Source organism: Varanus komodoensis, unplaced genomic scaffold, assembly GCF_004798865.1.
Source record: "Varanus komodoensis strain SLA01 unplaced genomic scaffold, ASM479886v1 scaffold12, whole genome shotgun sequence".
Lineage (NCBI taxonomy): Eukaryota > Metazoa > Chordata > Lepidosauria > Squamata > Varanidae > Varanus > Varanus komodoensis.
Genome location: NW_025335349.1, coordinates 26,967,441 through 26,982,562, shown reverse-complemented (window position 1 = coordinate 26,982,562; position 15,122 = coordinate 26,967,441). Strand labels below are relative to the sequence as shown.

The 15,122-nt window shown below is 44.7% G+C and overlaps 1 protein-coding gene across 4 annotated transcripts in view; it reads right to left on the bottom strand.

The window, feature by feature from the left end:
• DIP2B (disco interacting protein 2 homolog B) overlaps positions 1-15,122 on the bottom strand; it is a 188,873-nt gene that overhangs the window by 30,451 nt on the left and 143,300 nt on the right. For all 4 annotated transcript variants that reach the window (XM_044422033.1, XM_044422029.1, XM_044422030.1 and 1 more), the window contains 7 exons: positions 13,417-13,540; positions 11,896-12,005; positions 10,452-10,554; positions 9,370-9,434; positions 7,241-7,334; positions 6,657-6,776; positions 4,759-4,873 (listed from right to left, as the gene is read on the bottom strand). In XM_044422033.1, the coding sequence (XP_044277968.1) occupies positions 4,759-4,873; positions 6,657-6,776; positions 7,241-7,334; positions 9,370-9,434; positions 10,452-10,554; positions 11,896-12,005; positions 13,417-13,540 (731 nt within the window). The remainder of the gene's footprint in view (positions 1-4,758; positions 4,874-6,656; positions 6,777-7,240; positions 7,335-9,369; positions 9,435-10,451; positions 10,555-11,895; positions 12,006-13,416; positions 13,541-15,122) is intronic.

Here is a 15,122-nt window from a genome sequence, read left to right as displayed (position 1 = left end):
CACCGTCCTGCTGGGTTATGAGGTATGGAAGCAGTGGAAGATGAAGGTATTCCCTGTGAGAAATGTCGAGCAGTATGGCAAACCAAGGTTGGCATGGCCACCAAGGGGTAATTAGTATCCCTGTGGCCCAATCGTATACAATCTTCGCTATGACTCTCATCACAAGAGAATCGGTGGGAAGGCGTAAAAGTTCAGGTTGTTCCATGGGATCATGAAGGCATCCCCTAGGGATCCGTACCCGATTCCCGCTCTCAAACAGAAAGTCTCGCACACCTTGTTCTGTTGGGTGGCGAACAAGTCCATGTCGGGGAACACCCATCGATGAAAAAGATCGTCGCGTGTCTGAGGATCTAGCTCCCATTCGTGAGAGGTGAACATGGGCCTGCTGAGAAGGTCCACTTCCACGTTGTCCGTACCGGCCAAATAGACTGCCATTAGTGTAATGTCTCTGGAAATGCACCAGTCCCAGATCTGCATAGAAAGTCTGGCCAGAGTCGGGGATTTTGTTCCACCTTGTTTGTTCAGATAAAAGACGGTGGCTACATTGTCCGACGTTATCTGAATGACCTGATGTTGGAGAACATCCTCGAAAGAGCGCAGGGCTTTGAATACCACCAACAGCTCCAGGAAGTTGATATGATTCGTGGATTCCTGATGAGTCCACGTGCCCTGGATATATAGGCCGGAGCATACTGCTCCCCGCCCCAGAAGAGACGCGTCGGTACCGAGGGTTATTGATGGGCATCGGGGCCTGAAGGGAACCCCAACAGTCAGATTGGCCAGGACCGACCACCATAGTAGAGAATGGAGCACCGAGGATGGGATTCGAAGCAACTTCGACGGTGGATCTCTCTGTGGATGGAACATCTTGTTGAGAAATAGTTGCAAAGGACGAAGTTGAAGTCTGGCATGTGGTACCACCGCAACGGAGGAAGCCATATGTCCCAGAAGCCTCTGGATGGACTTCGCTGGAACCGTCCCGTCTTGTTGTATTCGATGGATGTGGCGAGCGAGAGTCTGTTGTCTGTCCTGAGGGAGGAAGGCCTTTTCCAACATCGAATCCAAATGGGCTCCGATGAATGTAAGCTTCTGCACCGGAAGAAGAGAAGATTTCTTGGTATTAATGCATAGGCCCAGATCGTCTAATAAAGCACAGGTTGTACAGATGGATGTGAGGAGAGCTTCCCTAGACCGGGACACCAGGAGCCAGTCATCAAGGTAAGGGTAAACTTGTATGTCCCAGAGGCGTAGGAAAGCACAGATAGGGGCCATGAATTTAGTGAACACTCTCGGAGCGGTGGCCAAACCAAAGGGTAGAACCGTAAATTCGTATAAATCAGAAGCAACAGCAAAGCGAAGGAAACGTCTATAATTGGGGTGGATCGCAATATGGAAATAGGCGTCCGTCAGGTCCAATGAGGCGAACCAATCCTCTTTCCTTAGCAGCGGCAAAATATTTTGAAGGGTGGTCATTCGAAACTTTTTTGTCACAATAAATCGATTCAGATTATGTAAGTCCAAAATCGGACGTAGGCCACCATCCCGTTTCAGGACTGTAAAGTATCTAGAGTAGAATCCATGGAGTCTGTCATGTGGAGTTATTTGACGAATCGCTCCTTTACGAAGTTGTTGTACTTCAGCGAGCAATACTGGCGAGCATGATGTAAACCGGATCAGACTCGATGGAGGAACGATGTCGAATTCTATCCGACAGCCGTGCTGTATGATGGACAATACCCACTGGTCAGATGTGATGGACTCCCAAATGGGGAGTCAGCTTCACAGCCGATCCCCAGATGAGAGGGGGGTGGGTATTGGATGGGTCAGAGGAATGGTTCGCCAGTCCCGTCAACGCTGCCTCCTATCTCCGTCGTAACAGCGATGGCCCTGTTGGTAACGTTGCTGGGGCTGTTGATGGCAGCGTTGCTGTTGCTGCGGCCAGTGCTGGGGCTGTTGCCTAGGCTGATAGGACTGTCTATAGGATGGACGGGTCCATGCCCACTTATGCCTAGGTTGAGACTGGAGCTCCATTCATCGGGCCGTCATGCGGGACTCATGGAGTTTTTTGAGCTTGTGATCAGTCCTGGAGTGGAAAAGCCCGGACCCGTCAAAGGGCATTTCCTCAATTTGGCGCTTAGTCTCCTCCGGGAAGTTGGCACTCCTTAACCACGCATGTCTGCGGAGAGAGACAGCACCGACCAAGACTCTTGAGTCAGCGTCCACATGGTGCCTCGCTGTGGACAACTGCTGGACGGCGACGTGCATCACCTCCTTTATTAGCACCTTCGCCAGGTCACCCTGGTGGTCCAGGAGAGTCGAGATGACATTGTTGAGGTGTTGCATTATGAAGTACTGGTACCTCGCCAACGTCGCCTCGTAGTTGGAAATATGCAGCCCCAGGCCTGAGGCTGCGTAGACTCTCCTGGCCAGGGAGTCGATTTTACGTCCCTCCTTATCCCTCAGAGCGATGTGGCCTCTTGCCTCTCTACCCTGGGAGGACTCCACCACGACTGAGTTCAGCTTGGGGTGGCAGAGGAGGAAGGGAATGTACTCCTCCCGAACCCGGTACATGGATTCGTACCTCCGCAACGTGGGTTGAGGGTGAGAAGGCAAGTCCCAGGGTTGTGTCATCACCTGCCGTAGGGTGGTAATCAAGGGCAGGACGATTGAGGTGTACTGCTCCCCACGGAAGACGTCGTAAAACTTGTCCGTCAAAGGTCCCGGACGCTGGATGGCATCGATATCAAGGGATTGGACAAGCCAGGACTTCAGCTCCGCGAAAGAGACATGGGACTCGTCTGGCGACACAGGGCCCTGGGAGGTCACAGCAACATCAGGAGAGGTTGAGTCGACCTCCGAGTCGTCGGAGTCTGCACCGTAATAGGGGGGAGCCGAAGACGAGGACTCCACTGGAGAGACGGACCGGCTACTTTCATCCCGAGGAGGTATCGGGGATGCGCGCCTTGGGTCCGAGGACAGTGGACGGTCGCAGGAAGGTGGTGGAGACCGGCCCCTAGGTACAGGATAGTACCCGACAGAGTGTGGCTCGCCCCAGGATGGATAGTAGGAGCGGTGCCATCCCTCGGATCGCTGTTCCCTCGAGTGACTCCTTTGGGCCCTAGGTGGGGACATCTCCACATCCGCCTCCTTCGTGGCCATAGGCGTGGGCAACCCAGCCCTGGGGGGAGAGTCTTGAATTTCCTCGTCAGAAATCGACCCCCGCTGAAGAGTTGGAAGTGGTTTGGCAGGAATGTCAGCCACACGTCGAGGGGACCCTTGAGGGGTAACCCTCATAGCTGCCTGGAGTACTGGATTGGGTGGAGTCGGTACAGTGACTGCCGACAGTACCGAGGGGGCTGTTGAACCCGATTCACAGTGCCGTGGGCGCTCCAGGTCCTTTGACTTCTGCATCGGTTTTGGAGGCTTCTCCTTCCTGGCTTTCTTTGCTGCCTTGTCAGATTCAGCATGCTTACACTTCTCACGCTTTTTTTTTCGGAGAAGCGGGTGGAGCCCCCATGGTAGACGCGCCTTCGTCCGAAGGGCATGAAGGTGGGACCACTGTAGCAGAGCCAGGCTTTGGAGCAACGACAAGTGGGTCAGACTGCATAAGAGCCCAATCCCACAGAAGCCTCTGGAGGCGGTTCTCACAGTTCTTCCTGGCCTGCTTAGAGAAGGCCAGGCAGTGGGAACATTTGTCAGTCCTATGCCCCTCCCCCAAGCAGAGGAGGCATAGGTCATGCGGATCAGTCGGAGACATCTTCGACCCACAATCCACGCATTTGTAAAAAGCCGCTCGCTGTGCCATCGCAAGAAAGGGAAAAAAGAAGACCGTGCAGAGGGTAAGAATATATTTTAGGTTTGTTTTTTGTTTTTATAGAAGATTGAAGAGAAGGTAGAACGATCAAACTATGAAAACTAACAAGAACTGTAAGAAGCAGCAAGAACTAACAGGGATATACCAACTGGGAGACTAATCGAGAATAAGAAGTAACTATACGAGTAACGGTCAGAGCGATAGACGAAAGCGGCATGAGGCACAGTGAATGGCGGTCGCAAAGACTGAACAAGATGGCGGACACTCCACTCTTTACAGGCCATGGGGGAGGGGGAGCGGAGCTTTCCCGCCAAAAAACAGTTAGCTTGCAATCTTCCAGCCAAAGGCACTGTGCAGGCACAGCACCCTTATGTGTGATGCACAGAGGCCACGATGAAGAACAAAATCTAAACTGACAAGTGTCTATTTTCACCTTTGAACACACTGTACAGATTACAGCAGAATAAAAGAGATTATTTAATTTTTTAATATTCAAATATTCTGTATAGAAGTCAATGATTTACACTACAAAACAAAACAACAACAAACCCAAAATATAACATAAATTTTAAAATCCTGAAAATGCTTTTGGAAGCCTGTAATATATCCATTTTGAAAACAGATTTTTTTTCATTACATGTCCCTTCTTCTCTGTTTGAGTGTGGACACTTTTACTTGTCCCTATAGAGCTATCAAGTGAGCATGGCCAATTTACCAAGAGAGAAGCCTGACCTGGCCCACATTACCCCTCCTTGCCTCAAGCACAGAAGCAAACAGTTATTCAATAAGGATAAAGTAGAGGTAGTGAATGCAAATTCAGCCACAGGAATCCCACGTTAAAAATAGTTTTAAAATATTTTCAAGTTGGTAGATAAACTGTAAATTAGATTACTGCGGTTTCTAATGCACAAAGGATGTTAGCAGAGCAAACTAAAATTGCCTACCTCCGAATTGCCACAGTCATTGCTTCAGGGGATGTGGCACAGGGACATATTGCTTCTGGTTTAAGCCCATGGCTCTGGAATAAACTCAGGAAAGCATCACAGGAAGATACAGACCCTGGAAGGCAATTATTCACATTTTAAATGGACAATTAGGGTGTGCTAACAAAATACAAAGCTGCTGAGAAAGCCATGATTTTTGAAATTTATATTGCATCTAAAAGTAATACAATTTCCAAAAGATTCAGTGCATTGAAGACATGCATAAGTGCTATAATAGAGTGCCTCTCTCTAAAATCTGATGGCTTCATTTAATTACAATGCTGTAATGTAGTCCTGAAACCTCAGGGATCTTACATCATCATCTGCAGTAGTTCTGTCTGTGGCTGGACTACACAGGAAAGGTTAATAAGGACCATAAGAATAAAACTTCAATGCCAGATCGTATGATGTAAAACTAGAACAACCTCCCCTGCCCCTTCAAAATCCTTTAGAGATTTTCTTCAGACATCCAAACCTGAAACAGCAATTGCCAGAACTGATTTTAATTCTAAGTGTACACATTTCTGAATGATGCTTTGCAGTATTAGAACCTTTTCCAGACACTTTGTGACTCTGAAAACATTTGTGGAAGAGGAAGATTACAAGGTTTCAGTGGTTTCCCACCCAGAAGATTAGCATGCATCTTCCTGGTGCATCCTCCCTCCTTCTGTTTCATCCAGAAACCCTTAATTGCATTCAAATCTTACTCCTTGCCAACACCATCTGGCCAGACAGTCAATTAAGCTCCTTAAGCAGCAGCACCCCACGCAAATCTGTTGCTCATTTCTTTCAAAGACCCTTTGACTCATCCCCTGCGAGCAAATTAAACATGCACCCACCTTCAAGTCTCCTCCCCTAGGTTATCAGGTAATGGAAGGGGTGTTATGCAGAAACACTGCCCTCCTCCTCCTTTAACGACACAATTCTCATAGGACATCTACACAGACCCATGTCATTTCGCTGGGGAAGCAGAACTTGGGGCCATGTCTGCAGTCCATACCAGACAAGAGATCTTCAAGAGATCAAACCAGCTCTTTTTCTACTACTATGTCACTATCACTACCTATACTTAGAACAAACCAAGAGAAAAACTACTTTCAAATCTAAAAGATCCTAGCTATTGCCATTCCAGATTGGCATATGTGAAGGGATTCGGCAAAACCATTCTTTGTTTACAGAGCAACCATACCCATTGATTATTCTTCAGTTACTTAAAATCCATTAATGTTACGAGTTTAGGTTTTAGTACTACCTCCCACTCTAAGCACTCAGGAAGAGGCAGGCTAAAAATACTGAACAAAGTCAAATGTACAGTTCATCTTATAAATAAAATAAAGGAGTCTCAGATTTTCCTTGGCACCTCACTGTTCTGTAAGACAGAAATAGTTTAAACTGCTTGAATGAAAATATGTCAAATACAACTTGCACATTACAATTGCAAAACATATATTAAAACAAGCAATCATTTTATTAACCTTAATTTTACAAAATAAACTGCAACAATGCAAACATTACAGGAAAGAAACTACACAACAAACAAACACTTTTCATCTGTTGTTGTTGGTAAAATTATAGGGGAATACTGAATAAAAAACAACTCCCAGCTGGAGCACCATGAAATGTAAAAAAAGGAACGAACCATTCCCTGCATTAACAGTTAAGGTTTCCTCTTCAAGTAAGAATACCCTCTGATACTTTATCCTTTATGGATTGTTCACTTCCATTTGTACAACATCTGAACAACAATGTCAGAATTCAACAGGGAACCTTGGAACACATGGCCAAATATGTGGACACAGTCTCAGACACCTACCATAACTTGCAGGACCCAGAAAATCAGGACCTACATGGATACTTACAGGGGTTAGCACCATCAGTTACAATCAGCATCCGCAGGGAACTTAAATTGACATCTCTTTGGTCCCGGTGAGCCATCATGGCCCAGTGCAAATCTCGGCATTTAACCAAAGCTACCTTAGCTGCAATCCAAAGTAACAGAGAAAAGGGAAGTCAGCACACATAAATGCAGTCACATTGTTTGTCCTACTACTACGATATGAACAGAACTAGTGTGAATCTGAAAAGCCACAGGGATAAGGACAAGTGAAAGGACGAGGTGGGGCTGTGAACTGCAATCGTTCCAGCTGAAAATTCAAGCCAGACTTGGGAGAGGACAATTATTTGCCAAGGGATCCAAGTGCAAGCCCACTAAGATCTCTAATGAAGGGTTATGCGAGGAGCACATGGTCTGCCAGTGTGCTCACAACATCAAAGCAAAAAGTGTTACATGTCTCTTTATTGTTTCTTTGCAACAACACCATGACCTCTGAAGCAACACTGCAGATGTTATGCACTTTTGGAAGATCTTGGCTGTCGCATATCCTCTTTGTCTTTGTAGACGCAGCATACAGAATGTGCAATAGCCATTCAATGCCCACGGTACCTTTGTGAGTGTGAACCCTCTGTACCCAAGAAAGAGGGCAGGTTTTCATCACTGAGTAGGGCACGCTGATGGTGTGCAGCTTGTTCATTACACTCTGAAAGGCAGAAAGAAAGACACAAAACAGAAATGTCAAAACAAATAAAAACACTGGCAAGAATGTGGAGAGTTTACACACTTCACAATAAATCATTTCACCACCATCACCAAGTTAGCCAGCATGGTAATGGAGGTTTTCCAGATCAGCATCTCTTTTGACAGAAATGCACACTAAACTTCCCCATATACAAACCATCCTTCCCCTGCTCCCTAGGGAAAAGATGTCTTTTCCTTAAAGATCTGGGGCAAGTAACAAAATTTCAGAAATACAGAAGCGATGAAATGTGCAAAACACATATAAGATACACAAAACTAACTACTAAGAAATTTTTATTTTATATTTTATTTATTTAACATTTTATCCCACTCCAGTAGCCGTAAGGCTCCCTGGGTGGATTGCAAATAAAAATATACAATGTAATAAAATAACAATATACAATAAAGAAGTATTTATATCTGAACAATCTAACAAGTAAAATAACATGATTTACACAAACCAAAGTGATATGAAAGGTATAACCACAGCCTATAGCCAAATCTAAAATATAAAAACTATCAAAATCATTTAACAATTTAAATACCAGGAAAATAGAAAGGTCTTTGCCTGGAACCAAAAAGAATATAAAGAGGGCATCCAGCAAACCTCTCTGGGGAGCTGATTCCAAAGTCAAGGTACCACACCAAAAAGGGCTTTCTTCTTGTAGCCTCCCTCCTTATTTCCTGTGGAGGGGACTCCTTCAGAAGGGCCTCTGATGTTGACCTGATGGGCTGGGTAGATGCATGTGGAGAGAGGTGCTCCTTTAGATACCCTGGCCCCAGGCCATTTAGGGCTTTAAACACAAGTGTTCAGTTTAGATGCCAGGAAGTACTTCCTGACAGTTAGGACCCCGAGGGTATGGAATGGGCTTCCACAGGAGGTGGTTGAGGCCCCATCAGTGAGAGTGTTCAAGGATAGGCTAGACATGCACATGGTGGGCATGTCATGAGTGGAGCTGGCTGAAGCCAGGGGTCAGACTAGATGGCCCGGGAGACCCCTTCTGTTTCTATGTTTCTGTTAACAGCTTGATTTGGCCTGGATTTCAATAGATAATCAGTGAAAATGGAAGAGGACTGGCTTTATATGATCATATCTACTAGTCCTCATAGGGCAGTATCAGCATCTTCAAGAAGCCCCATGTAAAGTGCAACTCATATATATGTGTGCTGCACGGAGACCACAATATAGAACAACACATGCTCCCACATGAGCCCACCCAAGCATTATGATCCATGAGAGAGGGCCTTCTGGCTGCCCTGCAAACATCTGAAGCATGCTCGTGGGGCAGATGAGAAGAGCCTTCTTGGCAGCTGCTCCTAGTACTGGAATATCTTGCCAGGGGAGGACAAACTAGCTCCATCTCTCGATGGCAGGCAAAGACATTTTTGTGGCAGCCAGGCCATAAACTGCTTTATAAAGCTGCTGAAACTGGTTTTAACTAGTTTCTTACTGAATTCTATCTGCCTGTTTTATTTTACTGTATCTGTATCATGTGGTAGAAGAACAGGATATCAATTTAACAAATAAAGGAACAAACATAATCTGTGTGAAAACCCTAATTCTGAGGATCCCACGATATGCTGGCAGATTCAACATGAGAAGTCCTGTTTCACTTTTCACAATGAAATTGCTGTCATGCCATTCTTCAGAGGCACTGCTGCTTCAAAGCCAAGGCCCATGTTTAAGGAACAGGCTTCCTGAAGAGGTCCAGCAAGCACCATCACTACTTTCATTTCAGTGCCATGTGAAAACTGTTCTCTACTGCAGATTTCTCAAGACCTCATTTTAACACATGATTATAAGTGCTCACTCTGCTGTAGCAAATTCTGCCCACCTCCGTCTGTACTTGTAATGTTAGCTTGTATTTTATTGTTGTGAGCCACTTAGAAAGTCCTGTCGGACAATTGAGCAGCATATAAATTTGAAAATAATGATGATGATGATGAAATTTATGAAACAAATGTTGCAGAAGTGTCCCCTCCAAATTGTGACTCACTGTTAGCATGCTGTGCCACAAGCCTGCATCCTTCTTGAAATCCAGGACATTCACTATGGTTTCACCTAGAACAGATATGTTAATGCTCAATGTGGACGTTACAATATACAATTCCATTTTTCTGAAGTATGGCTTTGATTTCTGTTAAAGAGAGCAAGCAAGTGAGTAAGCAACTGCTTCAGGAGGTCAAGGTATGTAAGCAAGCTTGGAAAGTCATCTTGTACTGGCCGCTTGTCCTACTTGACAAGATTCTGAATTCTTAAGAAGAATTAAAATCTCTCCCTTCACATACTTGCAGTACACTTTCTAATTGGAAAGCATATCTCCTTCGGTGATAATGTCACTCATGTAACAAGTCATGTGCAGCAAAATGTTCTACCTGCACATCTGAGCAGATGTGAGTAAACAAAAGGGAAAAGGGAAAAGCATTAGAACTGTTTTACTGTTGGTGCAACTGCCAAAACTACTCTGAAAGATAAACGGACCTACATAAGCAGGTTATAAAAGCTATAAATATGTACTATGAATGCTCTTTTTTGCTTTCTCTGGAACTGTATACAGTACTGGATTCAGTGCTACGTTAACAGGATGATTTAGCATGGACAGAGAGGGGACCACTGATCAAATGCACTGACCCTTTATGCCTGATGAAAGGAACCAGAAAGGAATCTGGATATCCAAACATACAAATGCATCTTCCAAAAGGTAGAAGCTACTGGCGAACTGTTTAAATTGTCAAATTACTCCTTGGGATACTTTATGAGGGCGTATTTAGAGAAAGGCAGCAGCAAGTCAAATTGTACATACAGAAAATTGCATCCATAGTAAAAATAGGAATGCGGCTACTGCCTTTCAGCATACACAATCTTGGGTCATTATCAGGCTCTCCCCATGCAGCTATAAAGCCACACTTATGCTCTCATGGAAAAAAAATAACAGCATGAACTGATCCAGTCGGCAAATGACTGCATTGATTTATTGTATGAAGCACACAGCTTTGCATCAGGGCTCGGTTAACAGCTGGCAGGGGAAAGCCGTTTCCCGGGACACGGCTCCCTCTCTGCACACAGATCAGCACCCACCTTCAGAGTAGTTGCAGGCCTGAGACAAAGCCTGACAATGAGACAGCATGGCGATTCGAGACACAGTTACACCCATCACGCTCCCTTCCTTGCTGGTCTTGTACTAGAAAAAAGGACATCTGTGTCAGCAGTTCCACATCCTGCCTGCACCAGGAAGCAATGCAACTGAGCAGGTATTACCCATTCGTAAGGATGAAGGCCATGAGGTTTTCTCCACCTCACATAAATATATACATGTGCACTCATGCCCGGAGAGAGGGCACATGTGCAGAGTCAAGCACTACAAGCTTGCTTCTTTGCAGCATAACCGTGATAAACAGAAGCTTGAATTTGTCGTCCCATGCCATCCCTTTTTCTCAAAACAGGGTGGAAAATGCGTGCACCAACACACACTAAGGCAAAATGCCATGTGTAACAAGGTTTCAACCTATAATGCTGGGATTGGCAACTTCCAGTCAGGAAGCCACACTTCCCCTCCCTGGACCCCATGTGCAGCTATAACCCTGCCCCCCAGACAAGCCAAAACTGTGCTCCCAAGACACTTCCGGAATTGACACTTCTGCTTCCACGTATTGTGCATGCTTTCTGGACATCTTTTCTTCTAGAAAAAAAGCACTATGGATTTTGCAGCAATCAGGCAGTGAGGGACACAAAAAAGTCAGGGGAGGTCACACATGGTCCAAGGGCATGTGTTTCCCACCCCCTGCTATAGGTTCGCCACATCTTAGATCAGATAAAGAAGAACTTTCACATGGTTAGTCCTATCGACAAGTTCAGGGTACAGGTAAATTTCCTCCTCTCAAATTCTGTAAAAACTGTTATGGCACTAATAGGATAAGAAGCGGGTATGCTGAAACATTCTGCAGTTATTCACCTGGTTCACACATCAGGCTAAACTAGGAGTCCACAAGACAAAGTAGTTCATTCAGCCTGATATGTGAACCTAGACTACTGGTGTCTCTCTTCCTCAGCAAGCCAGTGAAAATCCTGACAACAAAATGTGGGTTACTTCCCTGGCTTGTAGGGGGAGAGACAAGCCAGAGGTCCAGCATTCACATATCATTCTGAACAAGCCACGAACCAAACCCACTCCCACTTGCAATTTTCCAGTACACTGCTTATCATGACCTGCAAACCCTCCCATTTATTTTAAGTCTCCTAACAATCAAAGTGTGCTCAAATAGCAACAAAGGTGTGAGCTAATTCCAGGGACAGGATGTCCTCAAGTGTTTAATTGCACCAGTTCACCATGCCATGAGGCATGAGCTGGAATTTCAAACAATACACATCTTTTCACAAGCAAGTGAAAACATGAAGGTTTTGCAGCAAAAGGCCAAACATTGGGTAACAGCTTAGGGTTTGGGTTTGTGTTCGGGTTCCAGTTAGGGTTTGGGTTAGGCATAAGTAGCACGTTTTGTTTTGTCAGCTCTCATTTTCTACATACCTCAATGTAAGCCGGCTCAGACCCTGCATTTGAAATGTTGGGTTGCCAGTCCTTTGGCGACTTGGAGAGATATTTGGAATCTGTTACAACCCATTTCAGCTTAGGCCAACCTAGAACCAAAGGGCAAAAGGAGATTTTAGGTTATAATAATAAATGCAAATTTAGCTTCCAATTTAAAAAAGAGCAAGGTTTCTAATCCTCATGAAAAGTTGATTTAAAAGGACACAGGCAAAATGGCTTGGCTTTCAATTAGTATGTCAAGAGGCAGAACATTGTGGCTACTTTATGAAGGATATTTTTCCTATAGAAAGATGACTGGCATTTAGAGAAATTGAAACTCATGTATGGCTATATTTTCACAATCCCTCATTTTGAAATTGGTTTGAAGCATTGGTTTCAAAATATGTTTCACTGTGAAAAAAATAAGCAAAATGTGTGCACTAAGGGATGGGGGAAGTAAGCAGCCTGTAGGCCTCTGTGCCCACCTTCTAGGAAAATCTAATTTTGACTCTTTGGATGCTCTGTTGCTGCTGCAAACATTCATGCATGCATTCACTTACAGCAGCCTGTGGTGGGGTCTGGGAGGGGCAAAAATAGCCCCAAGGCCACCCACAAACACCCAGTCCTAACTTAAGATACGGAAGACTATTTAGAGCAGAATCTTAGACTGTGCTCTACGCTAGTGAGGATCATGAAATGTGGTCTCAGCCACAAGCATCAGGGATGGTGGGGCTCAGTAGCAGTGCCATGCTTTGCATGTAAGCTGCCCCAAATTAAATCCTTGGCAATTTGAAACAAGGGATCTCAGGGAGAACACATAGGAAAGCCCGGGCTTGAAGTCTTCGAAGCACCTGCTCATGCCAATCTGTACTGAGCAGGCAACCAGACAGGTGACTGAGGGCTTGTTGTATCCTATCCTTTTCTATAGTTAGAGGATCACTCATGGTTGTGCAACCTTAATTTATGAACAAGTGAAAAGAGGAATGTGGTGTTCCAATGCAATCAGTCCTTGTCACTCCTGTACCACCTCCACGGTCTTTCCCATTTGGGAAATTTCCTCAAGGCAACAGCTTCGATAAAAGGGTATTTGTATAAAACACTGTGTAAAGTGACAGTGTGATATAAATATATATGCCCAGCTGCCCCTTGAGATCAGCAGGAGAGGCCCTCCTCCGGGAGCCCTCAGTGAAGGAAATTAGGAGGGTGGCTACTCGGAGGAGGGCCTTCTCAGCGGTGGCGCCTAAGTTATGGAATGCACTCCCCAGAGAGGTCCGCCTGGCGCCGTCGTTATTTGTTTTTCGGCGCCAGGCGAAGACCTTTTTATTTAAGCAGCATTTTAAATGTTAATATTATTGAATTTTATTCGGCCAGGGCGGCTTATTTTATTTTACTGTATATATTTTAATTGTCATTGTTTTAATGTATTTTGTATTCAATGTTGTAAGCCGCCCCGAGGCCTTGGCAAGGGGCGGCATAGAAATATTTTAATAAATAAATAAATAAAATAAATTGAGAACAGACCTTTGAACTGAACAATTTCTCCATTCTGTGTTTTGGGGAGACCCTTCAGGCAAACCTCAGTGGTGAGGGCTAAAGCAACGCCACAACTGCCCAGCAGGAAACCAATCTGTTGACCACCAGCATCCTGTGGGAAAAGAAAGGCTTCACTGTGATTTGCAGACAGGTGAGCAAAGCCAGCTTCACCCTTTCCACAGTCCTAATTGTTGATAATGCCTTGGTAACTGGATGGTAACATTATGGACAACACAGAGGGAAATACAGACATTCAGATTCATCAATGGTTTGAAACTCAAATGACAACCACGGCAGCGAGGGGCAGAGTGAAGCAGACGTTTCACACAGTGGAAAGGCACAGGGGAGCAGAAATGGGACGGCAAATGGCAATCATCAAAAAAGGATGACGAGACAAGGGAACAAAACATAACAGGTGGAAGGCACTGCATCCATGCGATGAAGAACATTGCTTAAAATGTGGGGCATGACATTTTGGTGAACCTACAATTTAGCCAGAGCTATGCTCAATTCTGTACTTAGAAGAAAAAGAAAGAGAACTTCAACCCCACAGCATGCAGAGGTTGCACAAATTAAGCAAGTTTTCTTATTTTGCAGAGTTTATTATATCTACCAGCTACTGAAGTTCTTCACTCTTAGTCACTCAGTTTCTCAGCTACCTTACCCATTGCTTCTAAAATGTAGTCAAACATGGCCCACACAATCTCAATCCTATCTTGCTGGGCAGAGGGGATAGAAATTTGCTTTTAAAGTAAAAATCAAAACCTTAGTTTTTCAAGATGCACAATCCTGTTTGGACCCTGACAGACGGTTTGGACCACTAACTTGCCATATTACCAACCTACTCTTGCTTTAATCTACCTATAAGAGAAGTTCATGCCACTCCACCCCCCTCAGTATGTTATTTGCATTTCATGCCATTGATGACGCTAACTAAAAATTAGGCTGCTTTTTTCTCAGACAACAACAACAACGAAAATGACTGGCAGGGTACCATGTGAAAAGTGAAAAACAGGGATATTCATATTCACAGTTTGAAATCATCAGTGACTGGCTTGTGGGATGAGCACCTGAGCAGCAGAGGCAGTGGGAGTTTATGACATACCTGGACAGGAGAACCTGCAGGAGTGGCTGTGGAAAAGTGCCTGCCTTTTTTTACTAATTGCCTTAGTTCAGCAAATCAGAAGCAACCATACCAAGGAGGTGAAAGAGTGCCGAAGGAGTCAAGTCTCACACACTCATATGTTAGATTTAATTTCTGGCACACTTGTCAAAATTAGCCAATGGGCTGAATGCACGGTCTTTCAATTAAAAAAAAATGTCTAACATGAAGTATGCACATATCTAGTCATCTACTACTACTGTTATTATTCAATGACATAGTCATAAGAAGTTCTCCCTCCTTCTCCAATTCTATCATCTCTGAATTACACAAAGGAATTCATTAGGATAAAAAGTGCTGGAATGAATACATAGCTAGGACTCTACCACAGTAGGGAATTTGCTAGGACAGAAAGCATTGGAATGTACAAGCTGATACACTGAGCAAACCAGCCAAGGGTTGGTGAAAGTTTTCAGCTGTTGTATATGAGTTGTCAAGGCAGTTGTCATGTTGAAGCCACAAATCAAAGAGATGCTCTTAGGAGACCCATAGTATTACCAGACTAGCTTACCACATCATTATCATATCTCAC